The sequence below is a fragment of the Muscardinus avellanarius genome, assembly GCF_963383645.1.
Source record: "Muscardinus avellanarius genome assembly, chromosome: X".
NCBI classification, from domain to species: domain Eukaryota; kingdom Metazoa; phylum Chordata; class Mammalia; order Rodentia; family Gliridae; genus Muscardinus; species Muscardinus avellanarius.
In genome coordinates, this window is record NC_137792.1 from 13,762,560 (window position 1) to 13,781,983 (window position 19,424).

Sequence of the window (19,424 nt, forward strand, 5' to 3'; positions counted from 1 at the left end):
CAAAAGGTTTTTTTTCTTTTCTTTTGTGGTACTGGGGATTGAACTCAGGGGCATTCTACCTCCAAGCTATACCCCCAGCCATATTTTTATTCCTTATTTTGAAACAGAGTCTCACTAGGTTGCAGAAGGCCTCACTAAGTAGCTGAGGCTGGGCGCGAACACAGATCCTCCTGTTTCAACCTCCCAAGTACTGGGATTACAAGCGTGCACCACCACGCCTGGTTTATAGGAAAATTTTAATGGCTCTCAAATGACTAGTCTATGGAACCTCGAACTTTGTTCTGGTGATGTTGTGCATTCTAACACTGATTCAACTCAGCTCACAAGACAGGGTGCAACACCTGCACGGACAGGTGCCAGCAGAAGATATGTTTTCATCCAGTTGCCCTCAAAACAGCCATCTGTGACCATATGAAGCAACCCATGATTTCAGTAGCTTGAAAACTGTCTTTCATTCTTCCAGCTATAACTTCAGTAGGCAACTACTACAGACACAGCAGAATCAGAGTTAGATAGGTAGATGCTTTCCAAGTCCTACACATGTAAACAATGCTAGACAATGGCTTCGATGCAATTCCATTGATGTCCGCCGGCTCAAGGCCTGTTTGGACAGCCTGTTTTTATTTTTGGTACTAGGGTCTAAACTCAGGGGCATTCTACCTCCAAGTTACACCCCAGCCCTTTTTATTTTTTAGTTTGAAACAAGGCTGGCCTCAAACCTGCGACCTAGTTTCAGCCTCTCAATACTAGGAGGACAGGCTTGCACCACCACTGCGTCGGTCCTGTTTTTACATAGGAAATGCACTCCTGGAGTCTAGAGCAAGCCCAGGTAAGGAAGCTCAGGAAGCAGCCCCTTGCCAAATCTGTTCTGAGGTTTATTCCCATGAGTTGAATCGGAATATAACAATTAATCATTACCTGTGAATCTCTGGATCCGAATTTGATTTCATTTCATCTACATCGGCATCGTGACTTTGAATTTTTGAGAAACGCTCATGTAGAGTAATGGCAGGTGATGGAAAATAATTTGCTAAAAAAAGAAACAAATAGTTGAAAATTTCAATGTAAAACGATTCTACTTAGAGTATTATATATAAGCACAGGAAGAAGGGACTGTTAAAAAACAATGAACCTACTTTTTCTTGAAAAGAGATGAGACCTAAACTTATTTCATAAGCTAATTTGTAGTTTTCCTGTGCTTTCTTACAAGTCCAAGCAAGAATGAAAAGCACCCAACTTAGGACTCCAAGGATTTTCTTCCTATCTGACATATCTGCTACTTGCCCAGAGGAAAAGACAGTAGCTCTCTCAAAGTAAGGATCTTTCTACACCAGGGAAGACCTTACTCCCTCTAAGAAGATGGCACAGAACTCTAAACATCCCTGAAACATCAAATTAATTCTGACTAATTCTAAGTGCTATGTTAATGTATCACAGGCCTTCCAATGCCATTTTATTTTAATTAACATTAACTTACGTTCATGAAGACATTCTGAAATCATCTATGTTATAGGCTTTAAGTGGACAGAGGGGAGAATGTACTGAGTCCACTGGGATAACACATAAACAATCATTTCTCTAACTTACTGCTCCTTTTCTGAGACATTCTTCTGGATTTTTATGCAATAACAGCTTCCTTTATACAAAATAATCACACTTTCTTTTGGTGAGAGGGGCTGGAGCTTACAGAGTGAGCTGTTCCTGACAAACTGCAGGCTTTTTATTTATTTTGCAGTATTGGGGATTGAACCCAAGAGGCTCACACATGCTAGCCACATAACTATAATACCAGGCCCAAAAGGCATGCTTTAAAGAAAATATGTGTCTTTGTTTGCGGGACAGAGAGAAAACAGTTCATTTTTGGAATATGTTTTACCAAGGCAAAAATATTTAATGCAATTATCTAGTAAGAAGTATAAAATAAAATTTTTGAGATTCTTGAAGGCTTATACTACCTCCAGTTTACACTACCCACAATTGCCTTATTTATGTAGTATTACTGGGGAAAGCAGTTCTGCATCACTGAACTTTCCAACTAATGTAACCTTGCCTGAAGCAAAAACAAAACAACTTAATGCAAATATTTATTTTATTTTATTTTTTGGTACTGAGGATTGAACCCAGAGGCATTCTACCTCCGAGCTATACTCCCTGCCCTACTTTATTTTTAGTATGAAACAGGCTCTCACTAGGTTGGTGAGAGTCTCACTAATTGGTGAGGCTGTCCTTGAACTCGCAGTTCTCCTGTCTCAGCCTTCCAAGTACTGGGATTACAGGCATGTGCCATCATGTCCAGCTTTAACGCAAATCTTTAAAGATTATGTGACTCTCTGATGTCATAAAGTAAGCCAAAGCAAACTGGAATCTCGCACTGACCACTTAGCAACATTCTTATTTCAGTGTTGTAGTAATATCCTCAGGGTGCGTTAAGAATACTACTAAATGAACTAGACTTCCAGATTACTTGTGTTTCCTACCCGTTTATTTTGTTGTTGTTGCTTCTTCCTCCCTGTTACACTATCAGTTATAGCCTCTCACTGTGCTCAGTATGCCTGCATTTTAGCAGTCCATCTCCTTTCCTTTTCTAACCTGTGATTTCTAATCACCTAACAGTTGAAGCCAAGGCTACTAGAAATACATACAAAGAACTAGGCATAACGAATGCTTGATATTGTCCCCAACAGATTTCCCAATTCATGATCTAACTCACAATGAAACATTAACTATTCAACTATGTCATAGGTATACCTATACTTGGTAAACATGCCAGCACATTAATTTTGTGTTATCCCTAATTCATGTGTAAAATATACCAACCTTTAATTTGATGGATTATTTTTATGATTTCCTGAGCAAATTCTCCTGAAGGTTTGTTTTCAGTATTCTGAGTTGAGTCAAGATGTTCAAACACTGGATGAAAGTTCTCACTTTTCCTGCCAACAGCAACCAGATCATATGACATCTGTCTCTCTGTGAAATAGCTAGAAGCAACCCTAAAATAATTTGCAAATGTTTAACTAAATTTGAAATGATCGTGCTAAGGAAAAGTACTTATTTAAAAGTAAGATAGCTATAGAACTAAAATTTTTGTCTTATCATTTTTAGGCATTAGATTATGTGCTACACAACATGTATAAGTAGGAGAAAATAGCCATAGATATATGCTTCTGAGATCCTTTAAAATGAAATATTAGCAAATGTTTTCATATTTATTAATAAAACTTTCAAAAGGGTAGGTAAAAGAATTTTTACTTCAAAAAATACAAGGTACGTAATATGCAAAAAATCAGTAAGATTATTTTCTATTTCTAAATGGCCAACACATTGTAAACTCAGCAATATTATATTCTCTTATACTTTTGCACTTTAAAAGCTGATGTCAAACATAAGAATCTCTCTGACTTCATAAAGTTTCATATACCTCTATCAGTAATGAGAAGTTTGGAACATTATTTGGAAGTTGAATTTTACTAAGCAATTATTTTAATTACAATCTCACTAAACTCTCAGAAAGTTGTCTTAGTTGTTAGCAAAGTTGTGATCATGAACATCAATTATAGCACTCACCCTAAATGTATCCTTAAGGAAATGCTAATTTATTATCTAATTCCAGCCATTTTACCACTTTAATAGCTTCTGAATCTTTATAACTTTTGAAGAGCTTTCCAGACCTCTAGTTACTAATATAAAGTGTAATCCTGCTAGATAGCAAAAAATGACTGCAATCTTACCGAACACCGCACCTGGGTGCTGGAATTTACCAACATTACCTCATTTAATCTTTACAGTTGCTCTGTGGGGAAGGTGCAGTGTCATCGAGACAGTGCATGTCTTGGTTATTTTGTTTTATATCCCAGAGGTTGAGTACTCAAATGAACATTAGCCTTCCCAGTTACATAATGGGAAATCATATTTTCTCCCAAGAATGTTGCTCTTGGCTTAAAAGTACTCTTAAATTCTTCATCTGGAGGAAGCTTATGCATTATAGAAGGAACTGTCTCATTATTTTATATTTATATTTCATTTTGGACCCAAAATAGTACTAATCAGCTTGTGCCCATCTTATCTGTTTATGGCTCTAAATTCTGTTTGGCTCTTCCCAGAAATCAAGTTCATTGTTCAAAAGCCTGAGATTTACAATTGCTGAGGTTCTTAGTGAGTATGTTACGGGCTCTGATAATAAATCCAAAAGGGATCCCCAGAGTGTTCTAAATGACAACAGCACCACTGGAATAAATGACATCTCATCATATAACAAAAACAGGCAGATAAGTCTTGGGGCAGAAGTGCATGTGTGCACATATTTACTAAAAAGTCGCTTAGCCAAACATCCAAAATTGTTTCAGGGTTCAGAGCGGCGTGTCGATATTTACAATTGTAACTCCTCTAACAAAATGGCTTTAAGTGCCCATTTATAACTTAGCGGAGGGCAGGCTTGCATGTGACACCCGTTGCTCCTGTTCCTCAGGCTAGCACTGTCAGATCCAGCTCCCTGCAAGGCAGAGACTTAGGAGAGTGATTATGCAGCAGGTTGAGCCCACTGCCGTGGTTTCTTGATTCATTAGGAAGACATTCATTTGAAAGCCCATTTTTCTTCTTTCCTCCTAATGTGCTCCAAGCTTCCCACTGCGGATCTGGTAACTAAGACACATTTACTGGTAAAAGCAAGAATAGCCCATAAAACCCTCCACTCCTGAAGAGTTAGAGTTAGAAACGCTCTCTCTTTAAAGGAGTTTAATATTGCAAAAAGCCTGTACTAGGCCAAAAAATATAGCTTTTAAAAATGTTTTACAGGAAAAAAATAGATTACTTGAATAGAATTATAAAAATGGTCTTTCCACGGGGATAAATCAGTTGATAATTTTTTGTAACCTTGGTTTCTCCCAAGAAGAAATCAGCTAATAAATATTTGAGTTTTCACTGGGTAATTATTAAAATTTGCTTGTAGTTTAAATGATTGGTACAGCTCTTGTCCCCATACTCTACACCCAACTGTCAATCCACAAGTTATATTTATTTACTTTTGTTGTTAGTACTAGGGGTGGACCCATGGGGCTTTCTACCTCCAGGCTATACTCCCAGACCTATTTTATACTTTATTTGGAAACAGGGTCTCACTAAGTTGCTGAGAGCCTAAGTAGCTGAGGCTGGCTTCAAACCTGTGCAATCCTCCTGTCTCAGCCTCCCAAGTGCTGGGATTACAAGCATGAGACACTACGCCCGGTTCAAGTTATATTTAATTCCTGAGATTTTAATGTTTAAACTTGTTACTTGAAAATTTCCTAACTTACTTAATATAAGATTTTTAATTAAAACATTAAATTTATCATTTTCTAGAAAATACACTTTTTTTGGTGGTACTGGGGGTTTCTACCTCCGGGCTATACTCCCAGACCTATTTTATACTTTATTTGGAAACAGGGTCTCACTAAGTTGCCTAGAGCCTCACTAAGTAGCTGAGGCTGGCTTTGAAACTGTGCGATCCTCCTGTCTCAGCCTCCCAAGCGTGGAGATTACAAGCGGTGTGCCACCACGCCCGGCTCAGAAAATACACTTTAAAATAGTATAATCCAAAAATTTTGTCTCTTAAAAACAATAATGAGCCGGGCGTGGTGGCGCACAAGTAGTCCCATCATTCAGGAGGCTGAGACGAGAGGACTGAGGTTCACAGCCAGCCTCAGCTACTTAGTGAGACCCTTTGAAACTCGGTGAAACCCTGTTTCAAAATAAAGAATAAAGAATATGGATGGGGGTGTAGCTGAGAAGTAGAATGCCCCTGGGTTCCATCCCCAGTACCGCAAAAAAGAAAACGAATAATAATGTTTTTGCCATAAAAAATCTTTAGATTTGAGAATGCAAACTAAGCATTCACATTTTTTAAATATAATCATCTCTTGGTTCACATTTTCTGTTTATTATTTCTATGATGTGGATTGATTAATTTCAGAAAATACCCCCAGAACACGCATTAAAGCTGAAAAGACCACATGTTCTCATTTGACATTCATTAACATCGTTTTAAAAATTAAAATACAGCCAAACACCTGAATTCTAATACTATTTTTAGTCTTGGTCTCATTAAATCTTCCACATTTCTTTGTTCATTCTCCTCACTTTCCCATTTTCTCCTCTGTTTAAGGATATTTTCTGCTGGGTATAGTGGACATGCCTGTAATCCCAGTACTCCAGAATCGGAGACAGGAGGATCGCAGGTTCAAGGCCAGTCTCAGCAACATAGCAAGACCCTCAGCAACTTAAGGAAACCTTATTTCAAAATAAAAAACATGGGCCAGGCGTGGTGGCGCACGCTTGTAACCCCAGCATTCGAGAGGTCGCGGTTTGCAGGCAGACTCAGCTACTTAGCGAGGCCCTTTGCAACTCGGTGAGACCCTGTTTCAGAAATAAAAAGACTAAAAAAAATAAGGCTGGGGAGGTGGCTCAGAGGTACAATGCCCCTGGGTTCCATTCCCAGTACCACAAAAATAAATAAATAAATAAATAAATAAATCAGGTGTGGTGGTGCACACTCGTAATCCCAGTATTTGGGGCGCTGAGACAGGAGGATCATGGTTTGAGAACAGCCTCAGCTACTACTTAGTGAGGCCCTTGGCAATTCAGTGAGACACTGTTTCAAAATAAAGAATAAAAAATAGGGCCGAGGGGTGTAGCTTGGAAGTACAATGACCTTGGGTTCCATCCCTAGTATTGCAAAAATAAAAATAAAAATAAACATAGGTGGGCATCTTGGCGTACACTTGTAATCCCAGCATACGGGAGGCTGAGACCCAGGGGATCGCAGTTTGCGGACAGCCTCAGCTACTTAGTGAGGCCCTCTGCGCCTCAGTGAGACCCGGTTTCAAAATAAAGAATAAAAAATAGGGCAAAAGGTGTAGCTCAGAGGTCAAATGCCCCTGGAAAAAAAAACATAAAAAATAAAAAGGACTGGGGATTTAGCTCGGATGCAAAATGCTTCTGAGATCAATCCCCAGCATCCCCCAAAACATAGAGATTTCCACTGAAGTTCTCTCTCAGTGTTATGCATAATAGCTAAAAAAAACTACATTAAGCCTAAATTTGCTATCATACATACTTAGGGCTCAACCAAAAAACAATGCATGGCAAAATAACAAAAAGATCCCAAACCAACAGATTCCCCTGCCTCCTGGAACCTTAACAAAATTCACATGATGGTCTTCCTCCAACCAGCAACTGGTCCAGCACTTTCCAATTATATTATCTGATCTTACCTTCTTTCTTTTTGTGGTACTGGGGGTGGAACCCAGGGGCTTTTCTACCCCCAGACCTATTTTATTATATTTTATTTGGAAACAGGGTCTCACTAAGTTGCTGAGAGCCTCAGTAAGTAGCTGAGGCTGGCTTGGAACCCGTGCGATCCTCCTGTCTCAGCCTCCCAAGCACGGGGATGACAAGCGTGCGCCACCACGCCCGGCTCCTGCTCTTACCTTCTTAAAAACACATTTAGAAATTTTGGAGAGAAAAGGGTTACAGAGACAACTACTCCCCTAATTCAGCATCTTATTATCTTTTTCACAAAAGTCCTCAAGCAAGTTTTGCCAGTTCCAGTAGCCATCCAATCCACCTCAGCATGGCAACGCCATGCTCCGGCAGCCAAAACTGAGCTACCTGCTTCCTCCTACCAGATCGTTCAGGCGAAGCGGCCTCAATTAGAAAATCCAAAATCCACAGTGCTCCACAATCCGAATGTTTTTGAGTACTGACTTGACACAAGTGGAAAAGTCCACACCTGACCTCCTGGGACAGGTCATAGTCAAAACACAGGCAGGCTAACACTAAAAAATTACCTTCAGGCTATAAGATATATATGGAACAAATGAATTCTGTGTTTAGACTCGGGTCATGCCTAAGATTTCTCATTATATAAAAGTAAATATTCCAAAACACACACACACACACACACACACACACACACCCCTTAAGTGCAAACCACTTCTGGTCCTGAGCATTTCCAATAACGGATACTATACCCATAATGTCAAGGAGACTGGTGGTGGTCCAGGTACTCTTACCTTCCCCATCTCCTTTCCCTCTATTACTTTTCACAGACTACTCAGAACCACCCAGTTCAAAGGTCCTGAGTTTGTCTTTCTGCCTTTGTTAACCTGTAAGTATAAAATGTCTTTCACGTCCTCTTCACATGCCAAAGGCACACCAACCTTCAAAGCCTGGCTCGCGTGCCAGCTCCTACATGAAGCCACCACTGATCTCCCAGTCTGCCATCACCCATCCTGCTCCTCAGACACACCCCGTGTGCTACTCACTCTGTCAAGGTACTGCCACCATCCCCCCATTTATCTATAACATTAAAGAAGAAAAAAACTAATCTTCTGCAGCTCTACAGTCCCAAAGTATACCAAAAAGCTGTCTCAAAAAGGACAGGTCCTAGCTGGGCGTGGTGGCGCGCACTTGTAATCCCCGCGCTTGGGAGGCTGAGACAGAAGGATCGCACAGATTTGAAGCCAGCCTCTGCTACTTAGTGAGGCTCTCCGCAACTTAGTGAGACCCTGTTTCCAAATAAAATATAAAATAGGTCTGGGAGTATAGCCTGGAGGTAGAAAGCCCCTGGGTTCCATCCCCAGTACCACACACACACACACACACACACACACACACACACACACACACAGGACAGGTCCTAGCTGGGCGTGTTGGTGCACACTTGTAATCCCAGCATTTGGTAGGCTGAGACAGGAGGATCATGGTTTGTGGACAGCCTTGGCTACTTAGAGAGGCCCTTCCAACTCAGTGAGACCCAGTTTCAAAATAAAGAATAAAAATTTTGGCTGGGGGTGTAGCTCGGAGGTAGAATACCCCTGGGTTCCAACCCCAGTACCACACACACACACACACACACACACACACACACACACACACACACAAAGACAGGTCCTTTAAAAATACCCAGTGAATGAGTGATTAACAGAAAATTACTTGGTCACTTTGAAAATGAATGTTTCTGCTAGACATTAAATAAATATCAACATTTTAATTGAAGCCAATTTAATTTTGATTATTAACTATCTTGGCTTACATTTTCATGATTTTTACTTAATTTAGATGACTTTAAATATAAAATATTTCATGTGGGGGGTACTGGGCATTTAATTCAGGGGCATTCGACCTCTGAGCTACACTCCCAGCCCTTTCTATTTTTTATTTTTGGAATAGTTGGAACAGGGTCTTGCTAAACTGCTGAGACTGGCCTTGATATGTGATTCTCCTATCAACCCCCCCAAGTACTGGGATTACAAGCTTGCATCACAACTGGCTTCACATACGTTTTAAGTAAAGAAATCAATTGAGAAAAGATTCGGTACTTGGGAGGCTGAGATAGGAGGTTCACAGGTTTGAGGCCAGCCTCAGCAACATCTATTATACACACAGACACGGTATGAGGAATGGGAAAGCCTGGCATTTTATGCTATATAATACCAGGGTAGCAGATTTGGGTATCAAAAATATCTCTGCCTGTAGCTTATTTCGCCTCCAGCTGAATAGTGTCCATCACAGGTGAACTTGTGTGTTAGGTTACCGTCCTTTACTCCTAGCCGAGTCCACACTCTTCTCCCCTGCACTACATGTATTCCTTCAGAGCGTCAGGGCCCACTGCCGGGGCCTATCATCCACCTCGTCTCTTGCCTATTCATTGTGGGACTGGAGATTGAACACAGGGCATTCTACCTTTGGACTGCACCCCCAGCTGTTTATTTTTAATTTTGAAACAAGGTTTTGCTAAATCTCCGCACACTCACCTCAATCCTCCTGTCTCAGCCTCCCAAGTCCTAGGATTCCAGGCATGCACCACTTTGCCCGGCTGGGAGGCCCTCTCTGTATCTCGTCAATGGTAAATAAAGGACTAGATCCCAAAGTGGTGATGTACTCAGCCCACCACCAACCGGGGCGGGCAATCTTCCTTCTCCCGCGTGTCGCATGGCATCTGAGGAGCCCTGGCGGCAACAGCGATAGCTTATTTTGCTCCAGAAACCAGAAGTGCCGCTTCCTCCTACTCACCGCTCCCTCCTAACTCCTCTAGCCCCGTCTTCTACTCAGACCAACGTTAAACCGCCATCTCCTTCCATCTGCCCTAACACTTCCAGATGTACTGAACTGAGTTTTGAATATAGAGTAACTGAGTCGAAATTTTTATATTGTAATTCACTAACTCATATTCTGAAGCAGATATAACGCATCCATAACTCCTACCTCTGATAGGAAAGCTTCCGACAGAGTAATGACATTTCTATAGTCTTTGTTACCTGTGCATAAATATTCAACAAGTGTCTACCTACTTCTGTTCTAGACACTAACTGGGATTACGGAAAAATCACTAAACGCTATCCTTATGTTTCAACCATACTATAACGGAAAGAACAGATATCAATACTTGACCAAAGCTAGGCAAACAAGAACACAAAATTAATCATCTTAGTCTTTCAAAAAAGTGAATAAACTAATTTTTACCCAACATAAGCCTCTCTGCATTATATGATTATTTTAATCTAATCTAGCAAATAAAAATCTAATATATGTTAATAGCTGAAAGTATAATTCTATTGAGGACATTAAGTACCTTTGTTTTATCTAGACTTCATTAGTGGCTACATAACTAAATCCAACCTAAAAAACTCTTCCATAACTCATTCATCAATAAATAATTGTAACTAGAGAGAAAGATTGTATTGGCTGTGATGTTTTATGACACTGAAAAGACGCGAATATTTGTTCATTTTTTCTTTAGACCTCCGAACAGAGAGGATCTAGAGTCAAGTGTCTTTATTACACAAGCCATCGCGCAGAGCCTGGTCAGGTACTCAAATATGTGCTGCCAAGCCCCGCTGATCCTGAGATTTGACAAAATTATACTTTATAAGTTTAAAACAAGGCAGAACATAGTGGTACATGCCTATAATCTTAGTACTTTGGAGGCTGAATCAGGAGGATCACAGTTTGCAGCCAGCTTCGACAACTTAGGGAGGCTCTCCTAAACTTAGCGATACCCTGTTCCAAAATAAAAGAATAAACTAGGTATGGTGGTGCATGCTTGTAATTGGGAGGCTGAGATAGGAGGATCACAGGTTCGCCGCTAGCCTCAGCTATTTAGTGAGGCCCTCTGCAACTTAGTGAGATCTTGTTTCAAAATAAAGAATAAAAAATAGAGCCGGGCGTGGTGGCCCACGCTTCTAATCCCAGCATTTGGGAGGCTGAGACAGGAGGATCCTGGTTTGCGGCCAGCCTCAGCTACTCAGGCCCTTTGCAACTCAGTGGGACCCTGTTTCCAAATAAAAAATAAGAGATAGGGCTGGGGGTATAGCTCGGAGGCAGAATGCCCCTGGGTTCCATCTGCAAAAAATAAATAAATAAATAAAAATAAAAAATAGGGTTGGGGGTGTAGCTCAGAGGTAAAATGCCCCGGGTTCGATCCCCAGTACTGTGTAACAACAACAACAACAACAACAACGATAGAATAAAATAGGGATGGGGGAGTAGCTCAGAGGTAGAATCCCTCTGAGTTCAATTTCTACTACCACACATAAAATAAACAAATAAATAAATTTAAGACAAAAGTGCTGCAGCTTCAATTTTGGAGAGCTCATTTTTGTGAGATGATGAAGGTCAGGCTTACTTTCCCATATTAAACTGTAAAGTTAACTGCACAGTATCTGGCTGAGGGCTGTTCAATAAGATCTATCAAATTGCTAAGGATTTCTAGCATTCTTTAAAAGTGCTACACGTTATTAATCCCTCTCAAGTAATATAAATACCCTACCCACATGTATACTTTGAAATATCTTCTGCAAGTGCAATGAATGTGAGAAAAGTATGAGGGGTACACACTGCTGAGTCTAACTTTAAGAAGACAAGAAACAAAAACTCCCAACCTACCTTTTTGATTTTGTTTTCTTATCTCGATTCAAAGGCAAATAGGAGTCAACTGTGATTGTGAACGCACCAGATCTAACAGCCCACTGCATTTTTATTATTTATCAGCAGATTCAGCTGATGCAGCCAAATGCAGCACCTGACTGTTCTCAGAACCCAGAAATGGAGTCAATATTCATAACAGAGCAAAGCACATGCACTTGCTTTAGCCTGTAGCCTATTATAAAAGTAGACTGGGTTTTTTTTTAAATCATTAAAAGCTAAAGCCAATGTCTTATATATAGCCATCTTCCCAGATTATAGTCTAATTTCCTCTACTTGGGATAACCTGTTAGTTAAGCCCAGTCATTTCGAAAAGGCAGACACTGTATTAAGTCCCTCGTCTCCACATGTCACCAGGGGACACGTGGATTTGAGCTCCAGCCACTCTCATACAGATGTCACTGCAGCTCTCAGGGCCTCATTTTCCTCTATAAAATCACACCTGCTAAGGGCTTGTTCCACTCAAAAACTCTCTGCACGTCAGGCAATAGGGAACGTAGGCGCTACAAAACTATGCAAAGAATAGGTCTCCTTAAGCTGGGCATGCTAGCACATGCCTGTAATCCTAGTACTTGGGAGGCTGAGACAGGAGCATCCTAGGTTCAAGGCCAGTCACAGCCACTTAAGCAGCAACCTAGTGAGACCCTGTTACAAAATTTAAAAAGGGCTGGGGGTAAAGCTTGAAGGTCGACTATCTCTGGGTTCAATCCCCAGCATCACACACACACAAAAGAAAGAAAGAAAAAAAGAATAGGTCTCCTTGAACTTTACCCAGGCTATCTCTGGATGAGGAAAACGTGACAGCAGAAAACCACACATATTCCTGAGGAGGGACAGGTGCACTCCATGGAGTGTCCTGTACCCAAGAAGCACCTGGAGTGAAGATGTAGAAACAAGCAGACATTAGGTCACTTGCCAGAAATAATTATAGGATTAATCCTCATTACAGGGCTTTTGGGGGAAAATCCAGAAAATTCCTCCACATCTTGGTGGACTCTAAGCACACTACCAATTCCACGCCTGAATCTGCAAAGAAAGCGGATGGAAACATTTACTAAGCATTGCAAGAAAAAACAAAGACAATACCTGAATGCATCTACTGTTTTTGTCATACTGAGTTTAACTGTAAGTGATTTCTTCCTGAAACTGACAGATGAGGGTTTCAAGTTGGAAAGGTTTTGACTTGCATCGGACTGGTTACTGGAAGAGTTGCCCTCTTTTTTGCAGTCCTGGTCTTTCTTTACTTTTTTCTTCCCTTTGTCGTTATAGGGCCTCAAGTTCACATTTTTATTTATATGAGTGCCGGCAATGAAGTCTTTCTTGGATGATTTGAAAAGTTCTTTGCCTTGCCCATTCTCAGGCTCCCTTCCTGTTCCAGCTTCAAAACAATCTGACTCTCTATTTGCAGGGCCTTTCTGTGAACTGTATTTTCTATCTTCTTCTTTCAAGTACTTCTGGGATCTCCCATTAGAAGAGTCCTGGTCATCGTCAGAGAGCTTATGATGTTTGTGACGATAGTCGTAGGATACTCTGCTTGCTGAAGTGGTCTCTGAGTATTCCCTCTCCGCATATCGGTGAGTCTGGGGTCCAAAGTTCCGCTGATATTTCTTCTCTTGATGAGATGGGAGAAAATGCTCGGCCTTCCACTTTGGGTTCCTGATAGGCTCTCTGTTTTCAGGCCTTGCTGTGTCTTTAGGTCTTTTTGATGTGTGTCCATATCTGAAATCACGATCCTCAGGATACCTGTGTTGACATAAAGCAGTTTACACTTGTACTACAGAGGGGACAGTGAGAGTTTGTGTGTAGAATGTTGGGCAGCATGGCGTTAAATGCGGAATCAGGGGTAAGATAACCTCTAATGCCTCGAGCCAATTCACGGAGGCACAAAGTAGTTACAGAGGGAAATACCATCTTTTAAAAATATTCTAGACATCAACATGATTTAATCTAAAAAGGAACATTTTGCTACTACCAGTAGACCATAACTAAATTACAATGCTTTTTATCTTTTCAGACAAAAGCTTTTCAGGGTTGTTATCTTCAACCATAAAGCAAACAGACTTTTTTCACTTAAGGCTTTACACCAAATTCCCCAGGTTTAATGTTTTCCTATACCTCTTCTGAAAACAGCTCCTTGTGTCAAAGTCTTCTGAGCCTCTTCTAGGTGACTGGGAATACTTTTCTTCCTGCGTCCTCTGGGGCCTCAAGTCATCTTCATGCCAATCGCCTTCAAATCTAAAGGAACCTCCCATCGACCTCTCGGGTGGTTTCCCTCCTCTCCCACTTCCTCTAACCCTGTGGTCATCGGGACTATACCTTCCTTGCATTTTCTGGGGATAACAATTCCTCTCCTGCTCTTTGTAGGATGCACCCTCTGAATACGTGGGCATATACTGATATCTTCTGTTACCATCCCCTCTTCCAGGAGAATATAATCGATGAGGCTTATATGTATAAAATTTTTCTAAAGCATTTCTTATGTTTGGGGAAGGTGATCTTTGTTCATAAGATCGATAATACAGATTTCCACGAGGGGAATTCCTTGGTTTACTCTGTCCATGTTTCTCATTGTCCAGTCTCCAAGCATTGGGTCTTTTCGAATCCTTTCTATAATCACAGCCATAATGCCCATGATAATGTCTTTGCTTGTAGTGTTCAAAATTTCTAGGTCCTGGTGATAAAGACCTACGTAAACAAACATAGATAAAGTTTAGTTCATTTTAAGATAATAAACGAAGTTTATCTTATGACCTACCTAAAACATTTGCCTTTCCTAGAATATTAACTGTTTCTCCCACTTAAATTAAACCCACCAATTTGCTATATAAGATTTTTGAACTGTACACTTTGTGGGACTGATGATGGTACTACCAAATCGACAAGCATGTTCTTTCCATCTGAACCAACATATTCCATGTGCATATCAAAACGGGCTGAGTATACTCATCCTTTTGGAGAAGGACCAGCTTAGGTATGCAGCAAGATCCATTTTGGAAGTCTGCTGACAGCACACTTCTGGCAAAAGGAGATGCAGTGACTTCAAAGTGCTGGTCAGCAAAAGCTTTATCAGGTTCAATAGCAAAGTGCAAACAAGCTGAAGGAGTAGGTCGCTAAGTAAACATGTAGAAGAGTATCCGGAAAATTGAACACGGCCTCTAGAACTGAATTCTACCACCCAAACTCAGGTACAAAACTGACCCCACAATTTCTCCAATGAATTATCTATTCTCTCTCCTAAGGCTGTATCAAGAAGTAGGAAGTCTAAGCCAAGTGTGATATTAAATGCCTGTAATCCCAGTACTTGGGAGGCTGACACCCTCAGAAACTTAGTGAAACCCTGCTTCAAAAAATTTAAAAAGGGAAGACTGGGGGTACAGCCCAGAGGTAGAATGTCCCTGGGTTCAATACGAGGAAGGAAGGAAGGACTGACTTTACAGGTTGCAGAGAGAGGGGGCAGAAGAGTCTTGAGACTTAAATCTTATGGTCAGTCCCTCCATAAAGACGTCTAGCACTGATAAGGTGCTCTTGTTTGCCACACCTGCCATCATATCAACGGAAAGATGCGCTGCTCAAACAGAGCCTGTGGCTTTGGTGAAGCATGTGTTAATGCAGCTCTGGTGCTCTGCAAGGATAGCACATCCATCCTGTGTCTACTGTCTTCAGTACCCCAGCAGAGCCAACATGGAGCCGTGTATTCCCACTGAGGAGGAAGGCTCCTGTACCCAGGGAAACCAGCCTGGTTTGCCCAGACTTAAAGATGAGAGAGGAAACTAGGTGTGGTGGTGCATACCTGTAATCTCAGTACTCAGGAGGCTAAGACAGGAGATCACGGGTTCAAGATCAGCCTCAGCAACTTAGTGAGGCCTTGTTTCAAAGCAAAAAGTAAAAGGAGTTAAGGGTGTAACTCTGGAAGTAGAGTGCCCCTGGATTCAATCGCCAGCACAAAAACCAAACAAACAAAAAACGTTAAGAGAGAGGAGTGTCACTCTCTGAAATATGAGTTCAGTTTTGCAGCTGAGAACCTTTCCTCCTCTCTGACCTGTCCATATTCTCTGTCTCCTCCCTAAATGTTTAATGTCTTCTAATGAGGAAGCTATCCTGGTAGTTACTTTTATCTTTTCATCTTGGATGCTGTCACAGAGCTGAAGCGGCCATAAGTGAATCTCTCTGCAGGTACCTACTAGGACATATAAACTGAGCTTGCCAATACTGCCCTCTGAAGTCACCGAGCTAGACACACTGCAAGCATCATTTAGTTGAAGCAGAACCTGTGCCATCCAGCGCTCTAAACCTCATCTCAGGAGGAGAAGCAACTCGAGCTTCTGTGGACTTCCTGAAGATTCCATCTCTTTCACTGCTAAGGGGGAAAGCTGGCAGTCAGAGGCAGAGCTTTCCCAGACTGGATGAAATACTCAAGATCTTACTGTCGTTCTGACTTCACATTAAAAACTGCTTCAACTAAATGATGAACATTTTTGAGCATGTTTTATTCCATAGCACTTCTTTCTTCTGAAGCAAGTTCCTGGAATGGCTGTTATCCTTTTCACTTCTCCTAAAGGGTCAAAAGAGACCCAAGGAGTCTTCTGGGAGAGACTTCTCTAGTCTCTTGAGTTCCACAAGCCTTGTGAGCAGAGGCACTGACAGATTTTGTTCCAAGGCAAACAACATTGGAAATAGAGATAGGGTTTCCCTCAGGGACAGAGGGCCGATTTGTTTGTTACCCAAGATAATAAGATGTCTCCTCAAGGTCAAGGCTGGAAGGGTTTGCTTGCAGCTCTTCCAGGGAACTCAGGTTCCTTGGTTGGGCCAGAAGCCCATTGCTTGAGATGCTACTTTACATTAGCCAGCCAGCCAGCCAGCCACCCTGCAGTGTGGCTCTCAGGGGATCTAGCAGGTAGGGTAAAGACAGATACGAAGAGCTCCAGCTGTCTACTATTCTATGAGTGATAAAAGCATTTGTCTGTGATCCAGGAGTACCCTTGTAGCAGGTTAATGTGTTAGCTTGCAAGTAGGGTAAAACATCAGACCCTCCATAGTCCAATTGAACCCAGGGGCATTCAACCTCCAAGCTACACTCCCAGCCCTATTTTTTTTCCTGTGGTACTGGGGATGAAACCCAGGGGCATTCTACCTCCGAGCTACTCCCCCAGCCCTATTTTTTATTCTTTTATTTTTGAAAGAAGGCCTCACTGAGTTGCAAAGGGCCTAAGTAATAGCTAAGGATATCCGTGAACCCGGATCCTTCTGTCTCAATCTCCCAAATGCTGGCATTATAAGCGTGGACCACCACACCCACCCACCCTCAGCCCTATTTTTTATTCTTTATTTTGAAACAGGGTCTCACTAAGTTGCAGAGGGCCTCACTAAGTAACTAAGGCTGGCTGCAAACGTGCGATCCTCCTGTTTCAGCTTCCCGGGTACTGGGATTACAAAGGTGCACCACCACGCCCAGCCCCTCCATAGTTCTTGATAAAGAAACCTGAGAAAAAATCCAGAAATTAGGCACCAAGCTTGACAGGGTCTCTCATGATCCTCCCAGGGCCTAACACAACTGTGTAGAACACAACCTCTGTGATTCCTTCCAAGTCCAGATTGCTTCTTTACATCCCCTGTCCTTCCTGAAGCTCCTCCCCATCACAGTTTAGTCTTGTGAATTACAAACCATTGAAGCATCGACTGATCAGTCACCGCATCATCAAAACAAACAAGCACAGGAGCCAAATTACACCAATAGGAAAATCTTGCTCTGCCTTTTATGTATGTAATTATGATCCTATTTAAAGTCCTACAACAAAACGAGTCATGTTTACAAACTTATGCCACTGCTCCCGCTTTCCCCTTTATGAATTTAGACATTCTACCCATCCTAAAATGTCATCTAAATTTTTTTCATCTCTTTGAAATCTTTCTTAGTATAGCCCTATCCTCTTCACAAAAGCAGAATTATTCCCTCCCTGTAGATCAACAATGTGTTGTCCTCGCCAGTAGCACAGCACTGTGCTTACTGAATCATAGTTGGCTACTGTACCAATCCCTTTGGTTGCCCTGAGTGATTGCTGGGGACACTGAAGAATCAAAATTTGCCTTTGCTATACCAGAACCTGGCTGTAGTGGGGTGTGCAATCCAACTGAACTGTTCCAATATAATTACATATACTTTTTTTTGGCAGTACTGGCCATGGAACCCAGGGGCATTCTACTTCCGAGCTATACCCCTAGTCCTATTTTAGATTCTTTATTTTGAAACAGGGTCTCACTGAGTTGCAAAGGACCTCACTAAGTAGCTGAGTCTGGCTGCAAACTATGATCCTCCTGTCTCAGCCTCCCAAATGCTGGGATAGCAAGTGTGCACAACCACGCTCGGCTTTATAATAACATATACTATTGACACTACCCACCAGAAAAGGGGGGAGTTTAACCACAAATGAGCATTAAAAACTATTATTCTGAGCCAGGCGTGGTGGCACATGTTTGTAATCCCAGCATTGGGGAGGCTGAGACAGAAGGATCCCGATTTGCGGACAGCCTCAGCAACTTAGCAAGGCCCTTTGCAACTCAGTAAGGCTCTGTTTCAAAAATAAAAAATAAATAAAAAATAAAGCTGGGGTTGTAGCTCAGAGGCACAATGCCCCTGGGTCCCATTCCCAGTACTAAAAAAAAAAGAACTATTATTCTGCCATGAAGAAAAAATGGGAAACTTCTAATTTTTATCTTCACATTTCTTCAAACATACTGTTTATGAAAAATTCATACACTGAAGAATTCTAAATCCCTTACAAATTTAAAAAATGTAACACTCAAGGATGTTTCTCACCCTCCCTCCCTATGATCACTGCATTTCTTTTTATTATAAATTAATTCTACCTACTAGCCATAATTAAATAAAACTCTCAGCTCCTAGGATCTAAAAATGAAACATCTACCATGATAAATCATCTACTATGAATAATCAAGTCCCATGAGTTTATTATTAAAAACAGTTTTTAACCACTACGGGTCAATTTAAAAGTCATAGCACATCCAAAATTCAAGCTTACTCTGCTAAACTAAGAACTGCTCACCTGTGTTTCCACCTGGGGGATCTAGAGCGTGACCGGGCCATCCTTTGACACCTGAGCTACTATCCACCTTTTACGCTGCAAAGAAACACAGTATTAGCAAATTTCTAGAAAGAGCCTGCAATCTGCTCTAAGACACGGTATATGCCAGGTGTTGGTGCAAGCCTGTAATCCTAGTACTTTGGAGGCTGACAGAGAAGGGTCAGAAATTCACGACCAGCCTCAGGAATTTAGTGAGGCCCTATTTCAAAATAAATAGGGCTGGGTTGGGGGACGAAACTGGGAATTGAACCCAGGAGTATTCTACCTCTATAGTACACCCCCAGAACTATTTTATTTTTATTTTGAAACAGGGTCTTGCTAAGTTGCTTCGAGCCTCACTAAGTTGCTGAGGCTGGCCTCAAA

The 19,424-nt window shown here is 41.4% G+C and overlaps 1 protein-coding gene across 1 annotated transcript in view; it reads right to left on the minus strand.

The window, feature by feature from the left end:
* Positions 1–19,063, minus strand: part of BCLAF3 (BCLAF1 and THRAP3 family member 3) — a gene marked incomplete at its 5' end in the record, with an annotated part of 41,599 nt that extends 22,536 nt beyond the window's left edge. Inside the window, 5 exons of the mRNA XM_080718463.1 lie at positions 919–1,030; positions 2,818–2,993; positions 13,048–13,704; positions 14,077–14,646; positions 19,023–19,063. Of these exons, the coding sequence (XP_080574589.1) occupies positions 919–1,030; positions 2,818–2,993; positions 13,048–13,704; positions 14,077–14,646; positions 19,023–19,063 (1,556 nt within the window). The remainder of the gene's footprint in view (positions 1–918; positions 1,031–2,817; positions 2,994–13,047; positions 13,705–14,076; positions 14,647–19,022) is intronic.
* Positions 19,064–19,424: the final 361 nt, after the last annotated feature.